General features: G+C 54.1%; 2 protein-coding genes across 2 annotated transcripts in view; one reads left to right on the top strand and one right to left on the bottom strand.

Annotated features, from left to right (window-relative positions):
- The window catches only part of EIPR1 (EARP complex and GARP complex interacting protein 1), an 871634-nt gene extending 859206 nt beyond the window's left edge, over positions 1-12428 (bottom strand). Inside the window, exon 1 of the mRNA XM_078647875.1 lies at positions 12223-12428. Coding sequence (XP_078504001.1) covers positions 12223-12264 — 42 coding nt within the window. The 5' untranslated portion in view covers positions 12265-12428. The remainder of the gene's footprint in view (positions 1-12222) is intronic.
- Positions 12429-12515: 87 nt separating this feature from the next.
- Positions 12516-19099, top strand: part of TRAPPC12 (trafficking protein particle complex subunit 12) — a 1039319-nt gene continuing 1032735 nt past the window's right edge. Inside the window, exon 1 of the mRNA XM_078647874.1 lies at positions 12516-12660. The gene's annotated coding sequence lies outside the window, so the exon portion shown is untranslated. The remainder of the gene's footprint in view (positions 12661-19099) is intronic.

The raw sequence follows: 19099 nt of genomic DNA, 5'->3' as shown, positions 1-19099 counted from the left end.
AATAATGTCTCTATTCTATCAGGGGTTGAGGGATGGCCTCAAGGATGTTATTGCCCAAATAGATCCCCAGCCTACCACTTGTACAGACATGATAAACTTGACCCTACGTCTGGACAGCAGAATGAGCGATAGAGGGAATGATCGGAGAAGATGGGATAGGGGGTTTCTTGGGTCCGAGGCTAGCCCCCGGAGAGCGATTACGGCTCCAGAATCAGGTACGGAACCCATGGAGATAGGGGCAGTCAAGGCCCCGTTATCCAAAGAAGAAAAGGAACATAGGCGGGCCTTGGGCCTCTGCCTCTATTGTGGTAAAAAAGGCCACTATGTTAGGGACTGCCCTACCAAACCCAAAACCAGTGGCGTGTGGAACCGCAGCAAACGGTTGGCAGTCACGGCATTGGGGGCAGTGGACAAAGGAGGTAGGGCGGACTCTTCCCTCGATGTCAGTACTCCCCCCTATCAGATCCCTTCGTTAACAGTCATGTCACTGTTAGAAACCGAAACGCATATACTCTTGCCCATGTGCTTAGAGAGTCAGTGTCAGAGTCACCAAGTGAGGGTCATGATAGATTCCGGAGCCACGGGGAACTTCATCGATAGTGGGTTGGTAACCGCACTGGCCTTGGAGAGAGTGCCAAGAGACGTCCCAGAGGATGTATTGGCAGTGGACGGAAAGCCGCTGAAGTCAGGAAAGATCACCGAACAAACCGACTCCTTGGTATTGTCAGTTGATATCCCGGGTGGTACTCACAGGGAAGAGGTAACGTTGAATATCATCGAGGCGCCCCAATACGAGGTCATTTTAGGTATGCCCTGGTTAAGCTTGCACAATCCTACTATCGATTGGAGGTCCAAGGAGGTCCGGTTTGCATCCGAGGAATGCAGGGAGCATCTGGTTCCCGTATGTTTGACGACCGCAGCAGTGTCCTATCTGCCTTTGGTGGTTGCCACTGCTGCCGAGAAATTGGTGGTTTTGCCTTCGCAGTATAAGGCTTATGAGGAGGTGTTCAGTGAAAGCATGGCAGAACAACTACCTCCTCATCGGCCTTATGATTGCCGGATAGATTTAGTGGATGGGGCCACTCTGCCTTCTTGTCGTGTGTATGCCCTCTCGGTTCCTGAGACCGCTCTCTTGAAAGCGTATCTCGACCACTATGTGGATATTGGGTTTATCCGTCCCTCTAGATCACCGGCGGCCTCCCCCATGTTTTTCATTAAAAAAGCGAATGGCGAGTTAAGAGCGTGTGTCGATTATAGGGTATTAAAAAAAAACACCGTCAGGAACAGATACCCCTTACCCCTCATTACCGTACTTCTGGATCAGGTGAAGGATGCTCGGATTTATACACGGCTTGATTTGAGAGGTGCCTATCACCTGGTCCGAGTAAGAGAAGGCGATGAGTGGAAGACCGCATTCAAAACCCGTTATGGCCTTTATGAGTATACTGTAATGCCGTTTGGGCTGTGCAACGCCCCGGCGGCATTTCAGTATTTCCTAAACGATGTTTTGAAAGAATTCGTGGATGTCTGTGCTGTTGTGTACATAGACGACATCCTCATCTATTCGGACAACACCGTACAACATCACGCCCATGTGTCCCACGTCTTGCAGAGATTGGGTGAGAACAAGTTATACTGTAAATTGTCTAAGTGCGAGTTCAGTGTGATTGAAGTGGAGTTCTTGGGAGTGGTGTTGAGTCGTGCTGGATTACAGATGTCCGACAGGAAAGTAAAGGCAGTGCAGGATTGGCCAATACCGACGAGCATGAAGGAGGTACAGAGCTTCTTAGGGTTCTCTAACTACTACCGCCGATTCATAGCACATTTCTCTCAGGTGGCTGCTCCTCTGTCTAGGTTGTTACGAAAAGGGGTTCCTTTTCAATGGTCAGAGGACACCGACAGAGCCTTTCAGACCCTGAAAGACGCGTTTACTTCTGCTCCTATCTTGGCCCACCCCAAACCTGAACATCCTTTCATCGTTGAAGCCGACGCTTCGGATGAAGCGGTAGGGGCCATTTTGTCTCAAAGGAATCACCTCACGGGCCAATTACATCCAGTGGCATATCTTTCAAAAAAGCTTAGCATGGCAGAAAGGAATTACACTATTGCTGAGAAAGAACTGCTAGCTATCAAAAAGGCGTTTCAGGAATGGCGTCAGCACCTGTGGGGTGCTGCGTTTCCTGTTACTGTGTATTCCGACCACTGAAATCTGCAGTATATGAAGACTGCTCGCAACCTCACACAGAGACAAATGAGGTGGATGCTCTATTTTTCGGAATACGATTTTGTGATCACTTTTCGTCCTGGGGCTGACAACAGAAAGGCCGATACCCTATCTCGACAACAACAAGGGGGGGTGTCAACAGAGACTGCAAGGCTGGAACCCATCGTAGAACCTGGAAAGGTGTTGTGTGTAATCCATGCTGATACGTTCTTGGATCAAGTTGGGAGAGCAAAGACCCCAGGGGAATGGGTCGTGTGGGCTACCCAGGGGAGCGGACGCACCCTTAATAAAGGCCTCCCTTTCCAAAACGCGAAGCTGTTCCTCCCAAGCGAAGCGCTCAAAAAGACTGCCTTTGGATGGTGTCACGATTCCCACTTGGTGGGACACCAAGGGGTGTGTAAGACAGTTCAGTTATTACAAAGGTACTTTTGGTGGGACACAATCAAAAAAGATGTCGTTGCTTGGATAAGATCGTGCAGTGTCTGCGCCATGGCAAAAACAGAGACTGGAAAAAAGAAAGGGTTGTTGTGTCCGCTTCCTACCCCCAACAGACCATGGCAACACATCAGCATAGACTTTGTAACAGGTTTACCTCCGGATCAGGGTATGACCGCCATCCTAGTGGTGGTAGACAGCCTCTCCAAACTAGGACATTTCATCCCTTGTGTAAATTTGCCTACAGCGGGACAGACAGCCCAGCTACTGATGACTAACATCATCAGGCTACATGGGATACCCGAAGTCATTGTATCAGACCGGGGTCCGCAATTTATCGCCAGGTTTTGGTGTTAGGCCCTGGGTATTCGTTCCTCTCTGTCCACCAGCTTCCATCCGCAAACAGATGGTCAAACGGAGAGATTGAACCAAACCCTGAAAAAATATCTCCGGTGTTATGCTGCAGACGCTCATGACTCATGGGTCTCGTTATTATGGATGGCTGAGGTGGCCTATAATAACGCCTGGCATTGTTCTTTGGGGGTGTCTCCGTTCTGTGCAACGTATGGGTATGATGCCAAGGTCCTTCCACTTACCCTTCCTAGTGGTATAGCAGATCAACCTTCGGTTTTGAGTCAGATGCAGAAGATCCAGACAATGCACAAGAAGATCAGATCCCATCTGATTAAGGCAAAGAAGGAATACAAAAGATACGAAGACAAACACCGAAGACAAGGCCCAACGTACGCAGTGGGTGACAGGGTGTGGCTGTCGACCAGGAACATCAGGTTCAAACTCCGCAGCATATTTCACCCTAAGTACATTGGGCCGTATGTGGTGGTAAAAAAGCTCAGCTCGGTGGCGTACAGACTGAAACTGCCTGGTTCGCTTCGTATCCACCCAGTATTCCACTGCAATCTGCTGAAGCCAGCGTTCTCGGAAAGGCGCAGGGCGCCTCCTCCGGTTTTGTGTGATGGGGGTTTCGAGTATGTCGTGCGGAGCATCAAGGACTCCAAGTACAGGAGAGGGGTGCTTTGGTACCTGGTGTCGTGGAAGGGATATTCTGCAGAGGACGATTCCTGGGAACCTGAGTCCAACATCCACGCTCCGGTGGCTATCCGTTCCTTCCACAGAAGGTTCCCTCTGCGCCCTGGTCCTAGGAGGCGCTAGAAGGGAGGGCATACTGTCAGGTCTCGTCGGGGCGCCTGCAGTGTAGCGCAACGCGAGACGAATGCCTCTCTAGACTCAATATGAGGTAAAAACTACATTACCCAGAAGCCCTGGCTGAGGCTACATCAGTCAGGGCGACACGCATCCTGTTGCGTGTTATTCCGTTTCCTGGCATCCGGTTTGGAGGAAGGAGGTCGCGTCTTGCTGCTGGCGGAGGGGCTCGTCCTGGACGGTTGCTGTGTTTATTCAGCGTGTCAGGTAGGAGCGGCCTCTCGCCGGTATCTTCTCCGTCATTAAGCGGAGCGCTGTGGGGATCCACGCGTTGCCGTTTGTTCTTGGAGCGCGCAGTGAAGGAACTGCCGCGTTTGTTGTATATTTGTTATTGGACTAATTTGAGGAGCGGAGCGGAGTGGTAGGAAGCCACACGTTGCCGTGTCTTCTATCTTGTGTTTTCTTTCTACCTGTGTGCTACTCCTGAAGGAGGCGGTGCGCTGAGGCGGTCGCAGCTTCAGGCAACCAGTGCAAGCGCTTGTGTATTTACTTTTGGTTTATGGGACAATCAGTATGCACAGTACTCAAGGAGCGCTGTAGCGGTCGCAGCTGCACGTTGCCATAGGAGCAGTACTTCTAGGATTTGTGTTGTGTCATTTTGGATCATTTCCGCTTTCTTCTCAAACACCCTTATTTATTTACTTTTGCTCTCTTTCTTCATTGGTATCTGGGAACTGCCTGGTGTTCAGAGGGTGCTTTTCTCGAGGGAGCGGAGTGCAGTGGTTTTTGCTTCCCACGCATTACCGTGTCCTGGATTGAGACGTGTACGCAGCTGCCTAGTGCTCTGTCATTTCTTTGGTTTTCTTTCATGGTGGCGAAACTCCCACGGAATCCCTTATCCTACAGGCATAGGCTGTGTTCAAGGTATAGAAGAGGGTTCTGTTTGGGTAATAAGCGTGTTAGTGTATGGGAAATGCAATGTGTCTAATCTATGTGTATTCCTTATAGGTTTCACGTTTGTATATCTAAAAAGAGAACAGCAAAACAACCAGTAGGAAAGACCTGCCTTTTCCTCACAGGTATTCAGGCTACATATCAGTACCTTAGATGTTACGGTGTTGCACGACAGGTGGCCTTACCCTTGTATGTTCTGTCGTTTCAGGTACCTCCCTTCCCAGCTGTCCCCTTCCTTCCCTTCCCTGTTTATTATTTTACTTTTCCCCTCACCTAATGGCTCAAATCCTCTGTTAACACAAAGTCAGAGTGTTTGTGACGTTTGGAGGTGGGCTTTATATTCATCACTCGGATCCTGTGGAGCGGACCTGACAGGGGCGGGAGCAGCGAGGAGAGCGGCGCGCGGTGGCGGGCAGAGGGCGGCTGGGGCGGCTAAGAGGGGAGGGGGGCCGAGACCTCAGCGTGGCGGCCGGAAGAAGGCGCCTTTGAAGTTCGTGCAAGGCGCGGATGGCCTGGGGGGGCGGGGGGGTGCAGGGGGGAGCGCAGGTGGAGAGAGTTGAAGGGGGTACAGGTGGGGCAATGGCAGCGCGGGGGCGAAGCGCAGCTCCAAGGGAGGGGTGGTTGGAAGGGGACAGGCGACGATGGAAGGGGAGGGAGGGGTGCATGGTCAGGCGGAGGGGCCGGGGGGGGACGGAGGGGGTGGAGGGAGTGGTGCCCGGGGGTGGGGTCGGTGGGGCAATGGGGGAGGGGGAGGCAGGGGGGCAGGGAGTGACAGGGGGGGAATCGCCACTCATGATTGAGGAGTCAGAGGGGGGGGAAGAGGAGGGAGATGGAGGTGAGAGTGAGCTGGGGGGGGGAGGACTCCGCAGATGACGACATTGTGCCTCCCAGTAGGGGGGGTTCCCCACGGGGCAGGGGGCGGGGTGCGCGGCACGGAGGGGGTGCGAGGGGTGGCAGTGGGGGGCCGACCGGGGGTCCGGGCATGCATCAAGGGTTGGGGGCGGACGGTGGATGGGGCGGGGGGGCTCGGCGGGAGGGGTTACGAGGCAGGTGGAGCGGCAGGGGGTAGCGGAGGGGAGACGTTGGGATGGGGCGGTTGGGGGGGTTCAAGGGGAGGCGCGTGGGAGGGCCAGGGCGGGGAGCTGGGGGTGGGGTGAGAGTGGGTGGGGGGGGGCGTCCAGCGCGGCGAGGAGGGCATTCTGCGGCGGGGGGAGTGGGGGCTGGGGAGGTAGCAGAGAGGGTTTTTCCCCGGCATGCTGGACTTCCCCGTTTTTCTCTTGGCAGGCGCAGTTGGGTAGGGGCTCGGGTGAGCAGCATGCGGCTCCACCCCGCCGAGTGGATGGGCCGGCTCTGCCTAGTACGGGCGGTCGCGCTCCAAACAGGGACCTGGTGTGGACAGACGACCGATGGATGGGCCATAGCTCTCCGACGCCCCCCTCCCGATGGGTCGATCCGGCCGCCGGGGGACGGGGATGGAGCAACGATGTGACGGGTTAATCAGCTTACCACCAAGAGAGTAGGAGGAGAGTGAGTGTGGACTTAGGTACTTTGATGACGGAGTGTAGGGATAAGGCAGGTCTAAGCAGGGTGTCCACAGGAAGGTTTTTTGCTGTCGGAGAGGGGAGTGCGGAGATGGAGTCAGAGGAAGAGGGGGAGCTGCGGGAGGACGGGGGGGAGGTCAGTAATGTTGTTGGCAGTGTTTTGCAGGAATGCCCCCGGCAAGTGGTGCCGCGAGTGACGGCCCGCCCAGCTGAAATGGTTAGGCGGCGGGATCCGGTGCGGACGCCAGCCTTGACGCCAGGTAAGACCAGTACGGGGTCGGGGAGTGGCTTGGGCGCGCCTCATGGAGGCAAGGCGGGTGGAAGTAGGGATGGCAGTTGCCAAGTGTCGGTGGGGACTGATGCTGTGGGTGGTGATGAGGTGAGACTGGTGAAGGGTAGGTATGTGATGGATGCCGGGGTGTGTACCGAAGCGGATGGCGCGGCGTCGGGGAGTTCGGGGTCGGGCGTGGCGGGTCGACGGCGGCGGGCGCCGGGGCGAAGGAGAGCTGCGAGGTTCCGGTCAAGAAGCTGCCGTACATGGGGGTAGCGAAGCCATTGGGGGCGCATTTGTCGATGGCAACTAGGGAGAAGATATGGAAGGGGGAGTACGTGGAGATTTTGAAGTTGCTCCACCGGGAATTGATGGCCAAAGAAGGGTCGAAAGAGGAGGAGCAGGAATTGGCGAGGCGGCCGAAAGTGCCGGTTACTATCGAGAATTGGTCGGCGGCTTTCTTGATTTATGCGAGCGTGTACTGTGAGAAGTACCCTGACAGGGCGGTCGCGCTGTTTAAATACATGGATGTGGTGCGGCGGGCGCAAGTGACCTACGGGGGCAATGCTTGGTCGCATTACGATGAGGAGTTCCGGGCGCGCATGGCGTCCGACCCGGAGGCTCAGTGGGGGGAGTTGGACACGGACCTGTACCAGCAGACGATGAGTGGGGCGAAATTTGGCCGCACTATCTACACGGCCAGTGACTTGCCGCTGGCTCCTCCCCCCTTTTCGGCCCGCCCCACCCGTGGGGGGGTGGGGACGGGGGGAGCCGGGAGCAGTCCCGGCTTTGGGACATGCTGGGATTTTAACAGGGGTTCCTGTCTCCGGCAGACGTGCCGCTTTCGGCATGAGTGCTCCGCTTGTGGAAAACGTCACCCAGAGGCGCGATGCTGGGGGCTTTGGGGAGGCCCCTCACAGGGTTAATTCCCGGCTCCCGTGCCCGGCAGGGGGAGGGGAGGGGGTAGGGGGGGGAGCGAGTACCATGGGAAAAGGCTCGTACACCGGTTAGGCTGGATCGGCTGGAACCTTTCTTGGAGGCGTATCCGCGGGCGGACGATGCGACGGTGCTGCGTCGGGGTTTCAGGGAGCGTTTCCGGTTGGGGTACGAGGGTCCGCGGATCGCTCGATGGGCGGAGAACCTGAAGTCCGTGAACGCACACAAGGGTATCGTCCGGGAGAAGCTCTTCAAGGAAGTGAAAGAGGGGAGGATGGTGGGACCTTTCGAGGTTGCGCCATTGAGAGATTTGATCATTTCACCCATTGGTGTGGTCCCAAAGAAAGAGCAAGGTCAATTCCGCCTGATTCAACATCTCTCATGGCCGGAGGGCGCGTCGGTGAACGACTTTATCTCGGCAGATTTGGCATCGGTGTCCTACTCGTCCGTGGACGTTGCGAGGAAGTTGGTGACGACGGCGGGTCGGGGGGCGCTCATGGCAAAATGCGATGTAAAATCGGCATTTCGGTTGCTTCCGGTTCACCCAGCTGAGCATCATTTGCTGGGGATTCAGCTGGATGGGTTCATTTTTGTCGATAGAGCGCTTCCAATGGGGTGCTTCGTGTCGTGTGCCTTGTTCGAGCGTTTCAGCTCTTTTTTGCAGTGGGCTTTTTCCTGGCGCACAGGCTCTGAGGCGATTACGCATTACCTGGACGACTTCTTCCTGGTGGGCAGCCCCGGTTCGACGGACTGCCAGCAGCAGCTGAGCAGTTTTACGGACCTGATGGATTACCTGGGGGTGCCTTTGGCGCCAGAGAAGACGCAGGGGCCCAGCACGGTGCTGTCGTTCCTCGGGATAGAGCTCGACTCAGCGGCCATGGAAGCACGCCTACCGGAGGACAAGCGGTCGGCGATGATGGATTTGGTGAAGGGCATGTTGGCCAAGCGGAAGGTGTTGGTGCGAGAGGTGCAGGTGTTGCTGGGGCATTTGAATTTCGCGTGCCGCGTTGTGCGAGCGGGGCGGACCTTTTGTCGGCGGTTGGGATTGGCCTTGTCCGGTTTGTCGCTGCCTCACCATCACGTACGGCTATCATCGGGCGCGAGAGAAGATCTGTGCATGTGGTTGGCCTTTTTGGAACGATTCAACGGTGTCCCCGTGGCGCCCCCGGAGGAGTGGGAGTGGGATGTGACGATGTCATCGGATGCGGCGGGAGTCGGAGGTTTCGGACTCTACTGGGCGGGCCGGTGGTGCGCGGAACAATGGCCGGAGCAGTGGCAGGCGGGGGGGGAGAAGCATTGCTTTCTTGGAATTGTTCCCGCTGGTGGTGGCTGTGACAGTGTGGGCGTGTGAGTTGGCGCACAGGCGCGTGTTGTTCAAGGTGGACAATATGTCGGTGGTGCAGGTGGTGAACCGGCAGTCTGCGAGGGAGCCCCAGGTGCTAAAGCTGATGCGCGTGTTCGTGTTGAGGTGCTTGGTACACAATATCTTGTTTCGGGCTCAGCATGTGCCGGGAGTGGACAATGACATTGCGGATGCTTTGTCTCGTCAACAGTGGCAGAGGTTCCATGGGCTAGCCACGGAGGCGGCGGCGGTCAAGACGGAGGTGCCGGAGGAGATGTGGTTGGTGGGAGAGCGCGGGTCGTTCAATTGGTGAGGTCGTCCATGGCTGCGTCCACGTGGAGGAGTTACGAACAGGCCTGGCTGGAGTTTCTGCGTTTTGGAGCGGTAAGGCAGCGGGACAAGTGGCGTCGGGAAGAGCAGGTGGTGCAATTCGTGCTGGGGTTAATGGACAAAGGTCTGGCGAGAGTGACAATTGCGGGTAAACTGGCAGGTTTGGCGTTCATGGGCAAGCTTTGGTGGGGTTATGCCCCCTCGGCGGGTGAATTGGGAGGGCGTCTTTTGGAGGGTTGGGAGAGAGAGAGGGGCTCAGGTGCGGAGGAGACGGCCAATTACAGAGGCGATGTTGGAAGGACTGGTGGGTTGTTTACCGGTAGTGTGCAGAGATCAGGGGGAGACGGTGCGTTTTTCCACATTGATGTCGTGGATGTATTTCGGGGCCTTTCGGGTGTCGGAGTTGGTGGGTTTGAAGGGGCGGGCGGGGCTGACGTGGGGGGAAGTGGAGTTCCGAGGCAGGGAGGTCGCAGTGCTGCTTCAATGTTCCAAGACTGATCAGCGAGGGAGGGGTACTTGGGTGTTGCTGGGTCCTGGGGGAACAGAGGCGGTGTGTCCGGTGGAGTGGGGGAGACGGCTGGCGGACGGAGGGGTGCAGGTTGGGGCGGAGGTGTTTGGCAGGAGAGAGGCGGGACGAGTGACGGCTGCGCAGTTGTTATGGGTCCTGCGGCACGCCCTGCCGTGTATGGGTGAGGATCCGAAAGACTTCGGGACGCATTCGTTTCGCATCGGGGCGGCGACGGAGGCGGCGCGTAAAGGTTGGGGGAAGGAGGAAATTAAACAGTTGGGATGATGGAAATCGGACTGTTATAAGACGTATGTCAGGTTGCGAGGAGTAGTGGTGGACTAAGCTGGATTTTGGATTTGCTGCTCATATATGTTTCTTTCCAGGTGCGGTGGCGGGGCCTACGGCGGCAGCAGTGTCTATATACGTGGTGGGCCATTCTTTTGTAAAGAGAGCGGAGAAGGCTGAGTGGGAAACATACAGGAACCGTAACCTTGAATTGGATGAGCAATTGTTTAGGTGTCATTGGAGGGGTAAAGGGGGCATGCGTTGGCACGAGTTGGTGCCGGTGTTGAATAACGTTGTGCGGGGAGGGGTGTGCCCGGATGTTTTGGTGGTTCATCTGGGGGAAAACGACCTGGTTCAGTGTAAGGGACTGGCACTGGTAAAGCAGATGAGGAGGGATTTACTAGAGATCAAGAGGCAATGGGCAGGGTGTTACGTCATCTGGTCAGAGTTTATACCTAGGAGATGTTGGAGGGGAGCGGAGAGACCAGGGGCTATTGACAGGACTAGGAGGAAGATTAACAGGGAGATGAGGGCTTTTTGTGAGAAGGAAGGGGTAGGTAGAATGGAGCATCCGGAACTGAGGTATGGGGCGGTCTACTTTTTTATGGAGGATGGGGTACATTTGTCGAGATGCGGGATGGAGCTCTATATTGTACAACTGAAGGAAGCATTGGATCGGGCAATAGGGGTGCAAACGTATCCGAAGGTGCAAGGGTCCTGGGGGGGGTCGAAAGCGGTAGGGGGCTTTCGAGTGGCGCTTTTCCCTAGTTATAATGGGGGGGGGTAGGATAGGAGGAAGGAGCTTGACTGGTTGAAGGGGAGGGAGTGTATATATGGCAGATGTTAAAACAGTTGAGGCAGGCGTTTGGGTAACTGATAAGGAGTTTTATGATGTTGTCGGGGAACTGTTTAGGGGTGGGGGTGGGGGGATTGGTCAGGTATATGTATATTTAGTTAGGCCTAGTTTTGTACGGCAAAGGCCAAGGTTGGGGTATGTTTTCAGGATGCACCTGTTTTCCAATAAAAGCAGCCTTTATCACACCTTACACCTGTGTCCGGTCGGTTCTTCCCCTCCCCGTCTCCCGATGGGCCCCAAGGGGAGCCTCCCGCAACTCCCGACTCAAATTCGTACAATACATGATAACTCAAATAGCATATCTCACACCACATTGCCTGCCTTCTATGTTCCCTGCAGTAGCCGCAAACTGTCCTAGATGTCCTGAACAGGACGCTGATCTACTACTCGTGTGGTCCTGCCCGTCCTCTCCACATATTGGACACAGATCACGGCCACACTGAGGCAAGTGGTTCAGGGCACACATGGAATACAGTGAAGAGCTGTCTACTGGGCTTCTTTCCACGCACGGAGGGACACAAGGTGCAGGCGAAGTTTGCACAAACATTGTTCACAGTTTGTACTTCGTCTGGTCCTTCAATATAATTTTTTTTAACTATATTAATACAGACTATATATGTCTTTAAAATATATCGACAACTCATATTTTTTCAAGCAAAGTGCTGCTGTCATTTCTAATGTCTGTCAGTAGTGTGGTTTTATGTATCATTAAATGATTGTCCCAAATCTTTGTGGACATATTTTAGTTATACAGAATTCGAATTTACATAACATACCTAGCAACAGTATATCTGGCAATCTTGTATCTGTGCTTAAGATATAGTAAGATGTTCCACTGTATGCGTGCTTCTTTTCGGAAAAACCAATAAAATGTGTTATTAAAAAAGAAAAAAGGAGAGAAAGCATAACGTTCTACATGAATGTTATTATAATACATGTCATGGACACTTCTTGCTATTAGCAAATAGCACACTGCATGGCAAGATGTTATGTCTTGCTTCCCCTGTGTTTTCTGTGTCCCTGCATCATCATGATGCTGCATGGAATGTTTCAATGTTACATGACGTGCTGGTCTGGCAGAAAAGTGCCATGTATCGTATACCTAAACTTGCAAACTGCAACTGAACCGTATGTTCGAAGTGTATCCTGATCGAGGAACCAAGAAGCTACCTGTAAATACAGCTGAGTCCACACTGATTACTGCTCATAAGACACTTTACAACCCCAGCCCATGTGCAGAATAAGACCTCTAAAACAATACATTTCAGAATGCAAACTGTTTATTTTTATGTAGTGTCAAAAATGCTGTGGCGGGAACACATTTAATTTCTAAACCCTCCATACACCAACACAGCTGTTTCTAGTGATGATAGTCCTACCTGGAACTCTAACCCATAAATTACAGGCGCGTCGTCCTCCATGTCGTAAAAGCACCACCCTGGGCCGGGTGTCGTCTTATACTGACTCTTCGCACTTCCAACGTAGGTCTATTCCAGCTGGTGTGGTCAGTTCGAGCCACACGAATTGTAGTTCAGAATTCTCCACGATTTCCAATGGTTTTCCGGGTTCCTGAAAGATAGCCAATGAAAAGCTGGCTAAGCTGCGCCGACTCTTGGACAGGCAACACTACTCAGACCTTGCATGTGTTCTGAGCCATATTAGCAAGCGGCGCATGCGTCTGAAGTAGTGCACAGGCTGCATCACGTATTCATTTGGGAAGTGTTCGAAGGGCACGCACGCGCCCTGCAAGTAGTTGCCGGAACTGTAAGTGCAGCAGAGAAGAAGGTGTGAGTGACGGAAGCAATATCGTGCATAAGGTAAAAGAGCGATTAGAGAGATGACGTCATGGGACCCTGGTGTAGGCTTGAGTAGGCTGTATAAACAAACAAAGCGGTCGCTTTTCTGAGGTTCGGGGTACTAGATAGGACGGCAATAGCCTCTTCCCTCCGCTGGTTATTACAGCACTGCCATTAATAACCCTGTCTGATATCTGCACAGGGCTTGAGAACGTGATAAGTTTATGCAATTCTTCTAAATGGCTCGTGAGCAGTTGCAAAATAATGGAGGGCTACTTAAGACTTCAAGATTATGTGTGTTACTTATACATACGCACGTTTTGTGCCTTTGTGTACATGATATTATATTGTATTGTATTGTAATTGCATTTATTGCCAAAACATGTATTAGTGTTCCTCCGTGCAGACCTGTGCTTATGTTATTAGCTCAGGTCACGTTTTTCTCATTTTGATATGCAGAGGTAGTTTGCAAGCGTGGTGGTCAGGACATTCTACACATCTGTTGAGCATAAGTTGGGCCCATTTCACAATCATTCGGAATGCCATCAGGTCTAGATTTTGATAATTGTTTGGCTACTTTATTTATGCATAGTCTCCACCTGTCCAAGACAGAGAACCAAATGTTGAAATAACATTTTGAACTAAAACAATATGGAAGCTTGAGGTAGGCCTTTTTGACAAATAGACTGCTGTTGATAAATCGTACCCTGAAAGAAAGGAGTTAGAAGAATCATTTTGCATTGTAAGTGGTGAACTTTGAAGGCATGCACAGCAAAATATTGCATAGTCAAGCGCACAACATCTTTTGATTTAAAAGGGATTCAGTCAATCCCCGTCACTCAACCTCAATCGTCTGTCATCACCTGCCACAAAGCAGGGTCCAGGAAAGCCTTCCTAGCAGTCTTTGTGGGAGTGCCTAGTGTAATGACTGTAAGCGGTCTAGCTTACACACGCATCCCTACATCCGCAGGCCAGGCGTGGCCTGCGGCGTCAATAAAAGAAGGACGTTGTGCTCGAGCAAGTCACTTCCGAGCACAGAGCCAGTGTCTGTGTAAATGACTTACTGCTGCGCACCCAGCCCTCGCGCAAGGCCTTAGGTCAACCCTGACCACAGGCGACCACTCAGGTCGCAACATAACATTGGTGACGAGCGGAGGGGGCCCAACCCTCGCTCGCACACCTGTGCCTCGTCGGAGCGTCCTGCTCCGTCCCGCGGTGCCTACCGCGGATATCCCGATTGGCACCCCTGCCACGTTGGGGCCTGCGTGCCTGGACCCCCGCCTTCAATCCGGGGCCTCGACTTCACCCACGAGGCTCGGCGAAGATATCAGCGCCGGAGCGCGTGAAGCCGGCCCACCTTCTGCGACACCCTGCCGTTTCCCACGCATCTCGCGTGAGCCGCGGAACGGCGCTGTACCCTGCCATTGCTCACGCATCACGCGTGAGATAGGAAATCACACCGCTGAAGGCTCCTGCATTGAGGGTGAGCCGTGGAACTCGCTGGGGGGTGTACCTGCTGCACCCCAGAGCATCCTCTGCCCGCGTCAAGGGGAGGGGAAGCCTCCGGACCAGCGTGCGGCGTGCACACGTTGCCTGAAGACTGACGTCACCGAGAGAGGAGGGCGGCCGACGGCGTGTCCACCACGAGGTGTCCCTGAGGTCTACGACCATCGCGAAGATACCGAGGTGAGCCGCACAGCGACCACGTGGCGTTGCAGAACCAGCGCAGGAGGGGGACAGAGCCAGGAGGGACCCACAGACACCGCCCCAACGCACTGTCACCATGGGGGACGAAGACACGCCCGCACCTATCATCACCATCCCATTTCAGCATGCGGCCACAGGGGTGCTACCGCCATTCAGTGAAGCGACCGACCCACCTACAGCCTCCCCAAGACGGAAAATATGGCTTGAAAGGTTGGAGAACTACTTTGTGGTGACAAGAGAGACAGACAATGCAGTGAAGCGGTCGCTCTTGCTGCACTACGCGGGCGATTAAATATTTAGACTGTTCAAGCACCTGCCCAACACGGGGCCTCCGACTGACTATGACGCAGCAGTCGCCGCTCTGAATGGCCACTTTGTCCCCCAACTGAATGTGGACTTCGAGGTCTTCAAGTTGGGGCAAGCACGTCAAAGGGAAGGCGAGACGATGGACCAATTCCATGCCCGTGTCAGGGAGCTGGCCAGCTCTACTGACGAAGACCAACCGAAAGCCATAAGAAGGCAGATAATTCAGAGATGTCGAGACAAGACACTGAGAGGGGCGATTCTACGCAAACCGGGTATTTCACTGGAAGACATCCTAATTCTCGCTAGATCCCACGAACTCTCAAGCGTCAGAGCCACCGCCATGGAACAGGCACTACACAAGCCACAAACCAAGGTAGAAACTATCGAAGTGGAACGGGCGGATGCAGTACGGTCCCAACCACGTGGACCACCGCAAAAGGAATACCGAAGGGACCCAACTCGAACACGATGTGGATACTGTGGGCATGAACCCCACGCGGCCAAGGACTGCCCGGCCCAAGGGAAGACATGCGCAAATTGTGGAATACCAAACCATTTTGCATCAGTGTGTCGCAAGTGAAACACGCCAAAAACATTCAGAAAGTCACGGATGCCCACAAAAGCTGTCCGCCAACTGTCACTAAACGACCCACTGCCAGCAAGGGCAGAGAAACCCCTACCCACCGTGTTTGATGACTCGGAGTCGGAGGATGAGGAGGCATACATCGTCTCATTTGCACGAGAGCTTAAACAACGACGACGGCCACAGCCCACATGCATCGTACAGATGGCGGGAAACGAGGTCAAGGCCATAATCGATACTGGCGCCACGGTAAATGTGATGGGCCTGCAACAATTCAACAAACTACGCCCACGGCCTGAGGTAATACCATCCAAGACGAGAATCTTCGCCTACGGAGCGGACACACCGCTACCCCTCAAAGGAAAAATCACGATACCAATCCAGGCCGATGAGTCACAAGTGATGGCAACGATCCACATCATCAACCGGGAGGCCGACACATTGATAAGCAGCCACACAGCAGAGGACTTGAAACTCATAGCTTTTGCAAACCGCATACGGGCACATCAAGTAGATGAGCTATTGGCACGTTTCCCCGAACTGTTCAAAGGCTTGGGCTGCATCAAATGTGAACCCGTCAAACTGCATATTGACAGATCGATCACCCCCACTGCATTGCGCCACCGCCGGATACCCTTACTCCTACGCCCGTTGGTGGAGAAGGAACTGGAGAAACTAGAATCACTGGGCGTCATCGAGAAAGTCACAGGGCCCACCCCATGGGTGTCGCCCATGGTCATCGTGGAGAAACCCAAGCAGCCGGGCGCAATAAGATTATGCATTGACATGCGGCTTCCAAATACCGCGATCCGAAGGGAGAGACATTTGACCCCTACCATGGATGACATCGTCGCTGACGTAAACGGGTCGAAGTGGTTTTCAAAGATAGACCTAAATGCCGGATACCATCAGCTGCCCCTAGCGGAGGAAAGTCGCTTCATCACCACCTTTAGCACCCACATGGGGCTCCGACGCTACAAACGGCTGAACTTCGGCATCTCCTCGGCGGCGGAGGTGTTCCAGAACACCATCCGAGAACTTCTCTCGGGATTGCCGGGAGTCATAAATGTCAGCGACGACATCCTGATACACTCTGCCACTGCCTCGGAACACCACAAGCACCTGAGAGATGTCCTGAAGACACTGAGCACCCACGGAGCAACCCTCCATAAAGAGAAATGTCAGTTCTTTCAGCCCTCGATAGAATTCTTTGGTTATGTCTTCAACCAGGAGGGCATCCAAATTGACCCGAGGAAATCGAAGGCCATCAAGGACGCTTTAGCGCCGAAGTCCCCGACAGAAGTGAGAAGCTTCCTCGGTATGGCCACTTATTGTGGCCGATTCATACCGGGCCTGGCCACCAGGAGTGAGCCGCTACGAGCACTGACTAAGACCGACGCCCCATGGCAGTGGGGCTCGCTAGAAGACGAAGCATTCCAAGGGATCAAGGATGCACTCCTGGAGAAAGCCACACTCTCCTACTTCGACCCCACGAAACGCACGGAGGTGTTCGTCGATGCCAGCCCGGTGGGTCTCGGCGCGGTCCTGACCCAAGAACATGAACCTGGCCAGTGGACGGCATTAGCGTTTGCCAGTAAGGCCTTAACCCCGACTGAGACGAGGTATGCCCAGATTGAGAGGGAAGCCCTTGCTATCAAGTGGGTCTGCAGCCCCTTTCACTTATACCTACAAGGTCACCCGTTTGTAATGGTCACTGTCCATCAACCACTAGTGCCCCTCTTCAAGGGAACCGCCCCTCATCCGCCACCTCGCATCGAACGGTGGGTGATCCAATTACAATCATACGAGATGGAGGTCACCTACCGCCCAGGGCCCAAAAATCCTGCGGACTACTTGTCACGCCATCCCTCACAACAAGATCCTGAACCAGCGGACGACGACTGTGAGGAGTATGCTCAGTGGGTGGCCATCACATCATGCCCGAACAGCATGACCATCGAAGACATAAAGGAAGCAGCAGCCACCGACAATACGTACCGGAGATGGCTTCAGGCTGTCCAAGATGGATCATGGGCTGTTTACCTGCGTCCACCCACTTCCTGGGCCGCGGAAGACAAAGAATCGCTCACGAAATTCTGGCGAATAAGACACGAGCTGAGTGCCACGGACGACGGAGTGTTGCTAAGAGGAACACGGCTGGTCATACCACAAAGCCTAAGACACCGGGCGATGCAGCTCGCCCATGGAGGGCACCAAGGCACGACCAGGATGAAGGCACGCATGAGGGAGAAGGTATGGTTCCCGGATCTGGAAACCAGGGTAGAAGAATACGTGAGGAATTGTATGAGTTGCCAACTGACGAGCGACCCGGAGAGACCTGTGCCAATAATCACGGAAGACGCCTGTACATCTCCCTGGACCAAAGTGAGCATAGACTTTGGAAGCCTCCCCGGGGAAGGACACACGCTAGTACTCATCGACTCATACTCCAAGTACCCGATAGTGGAGAGAGTAGTCTCCACTGCTTTCACACATGTAGGACCGGCGTTGGAAAGGATTTTCTCCATGTTCGGCTACCCAGTGGAAATACGGAGCGACAACGGGCCACCGTTCCAGGGGGCTGAATTCGCCACATTCCTCACAACAAGAGGAATTCAACATCGCCGCATCACACCTCAGTGGCCCCAGGCGAACGGGGACGTCGAGAGGTTTATGCGGACCCTCAACAAAGTATTCCGAATCGCGTTAGTGGAACATGCCGACCCCGAACAAAGACTGCACGAGTTCCTGCGAGAATATCGGGGCACTCCCCACTGCATAACCCAAAGGAGCCCATGGACCCTCATGTTCCAAGGACCGCGGAGAGACCTCCTCCCCACAGCCCCGGGCTGGACACCACCCCTGGCTGACACAGAAGAAGCCCAGGCACGGAGACAGCAAGGGAATCAGCGCATCAGCATGCAGAGGAGGGCCACTCCAAGAGACCTAAGCCCGGGGACTCGAGTGATCATCAGGAACAGACGTCCGGGAGGGAAGTTCCAAACCCGCTACGAGCCGGGCACGTGGACAGTGACGGCAACAAAAGGCACCATGGTCACAGCCCAAAAGGGAGGAGAAGAGGTATCACGAAACACCTCGTGGTTCAAAGCCCTCCAGCCGGAGTGTAGACAACGATCGGAGATAGCAGAAGAAGAAAGCCAGTCAAGTGGGGCGGCGACTTCTGGAGGAGAAGATACAAACCCCCCACAATGCCAAGTGGAAGATCAGGAATCCACAGCATCATCCCAAACATCGGCGGCTGCAATCAGAGACACTCATCAGAATGATGAGGGCGGCAGGGGAAGCGCCCGAAGATACAACCTGAGACCCAACCCACCACCGAGCCAGAAATTAAAAGACTATGCCTGCCTGCTGAGACCCTGAATCGGTCAACAAGGGACACGCAAGTACCCAGGCATTTTTGATGTGAAGTATTATAAGACTGACTTTAATTTCATTGATTTAAAAGTAAACAAATTGCATAGTTGGATAGGATGTAATGACTGTAAGCGGTCTAGCTTACACACGCACACGCATCCCTACATCCGCAGGCCAGGCGTGGCCTGCGGCGTCAATAAAAGAAGGACGTTGCGCTCGAGCACGTCACTTCCGAGCACAGAGCCAGTGTCCGTGTGAATGACTTGCTGCTGTGCACCCAGCCCCCGCGCAAGGCCTTAGGTCAACCCTTACCACAGGCGACCACTCAGGTCGCAACATAACACCTAGGTCCTGGGATCTGATAAGAGGAGTTGGCTGTAGAACAACCTAAACCTGGAGCGCAGAGAGATTCTTTGTCGCCACTGGTGTTGAGATCGTGTTTATTATTACTTTGTCTTGTAAAGCGGGCAGCAACACTGAGGGTTT

This window comes from Lissotriton helveticus, chromosome 6 (genome assembly GCF_964261635.1).
Source record: "Lissotriton helveticus chromosome 6, aLisHel1.1, whole genome shotgun sequence".
NCBI lineage: Eukaryota > Metazoa > Chordata > Amphibia > Caudata > Salamandridae > Lissotriton > Lissotriton helveticus.
This window is presented reverse-complemented; position numbering and strand designations above follow the sequence as displayed.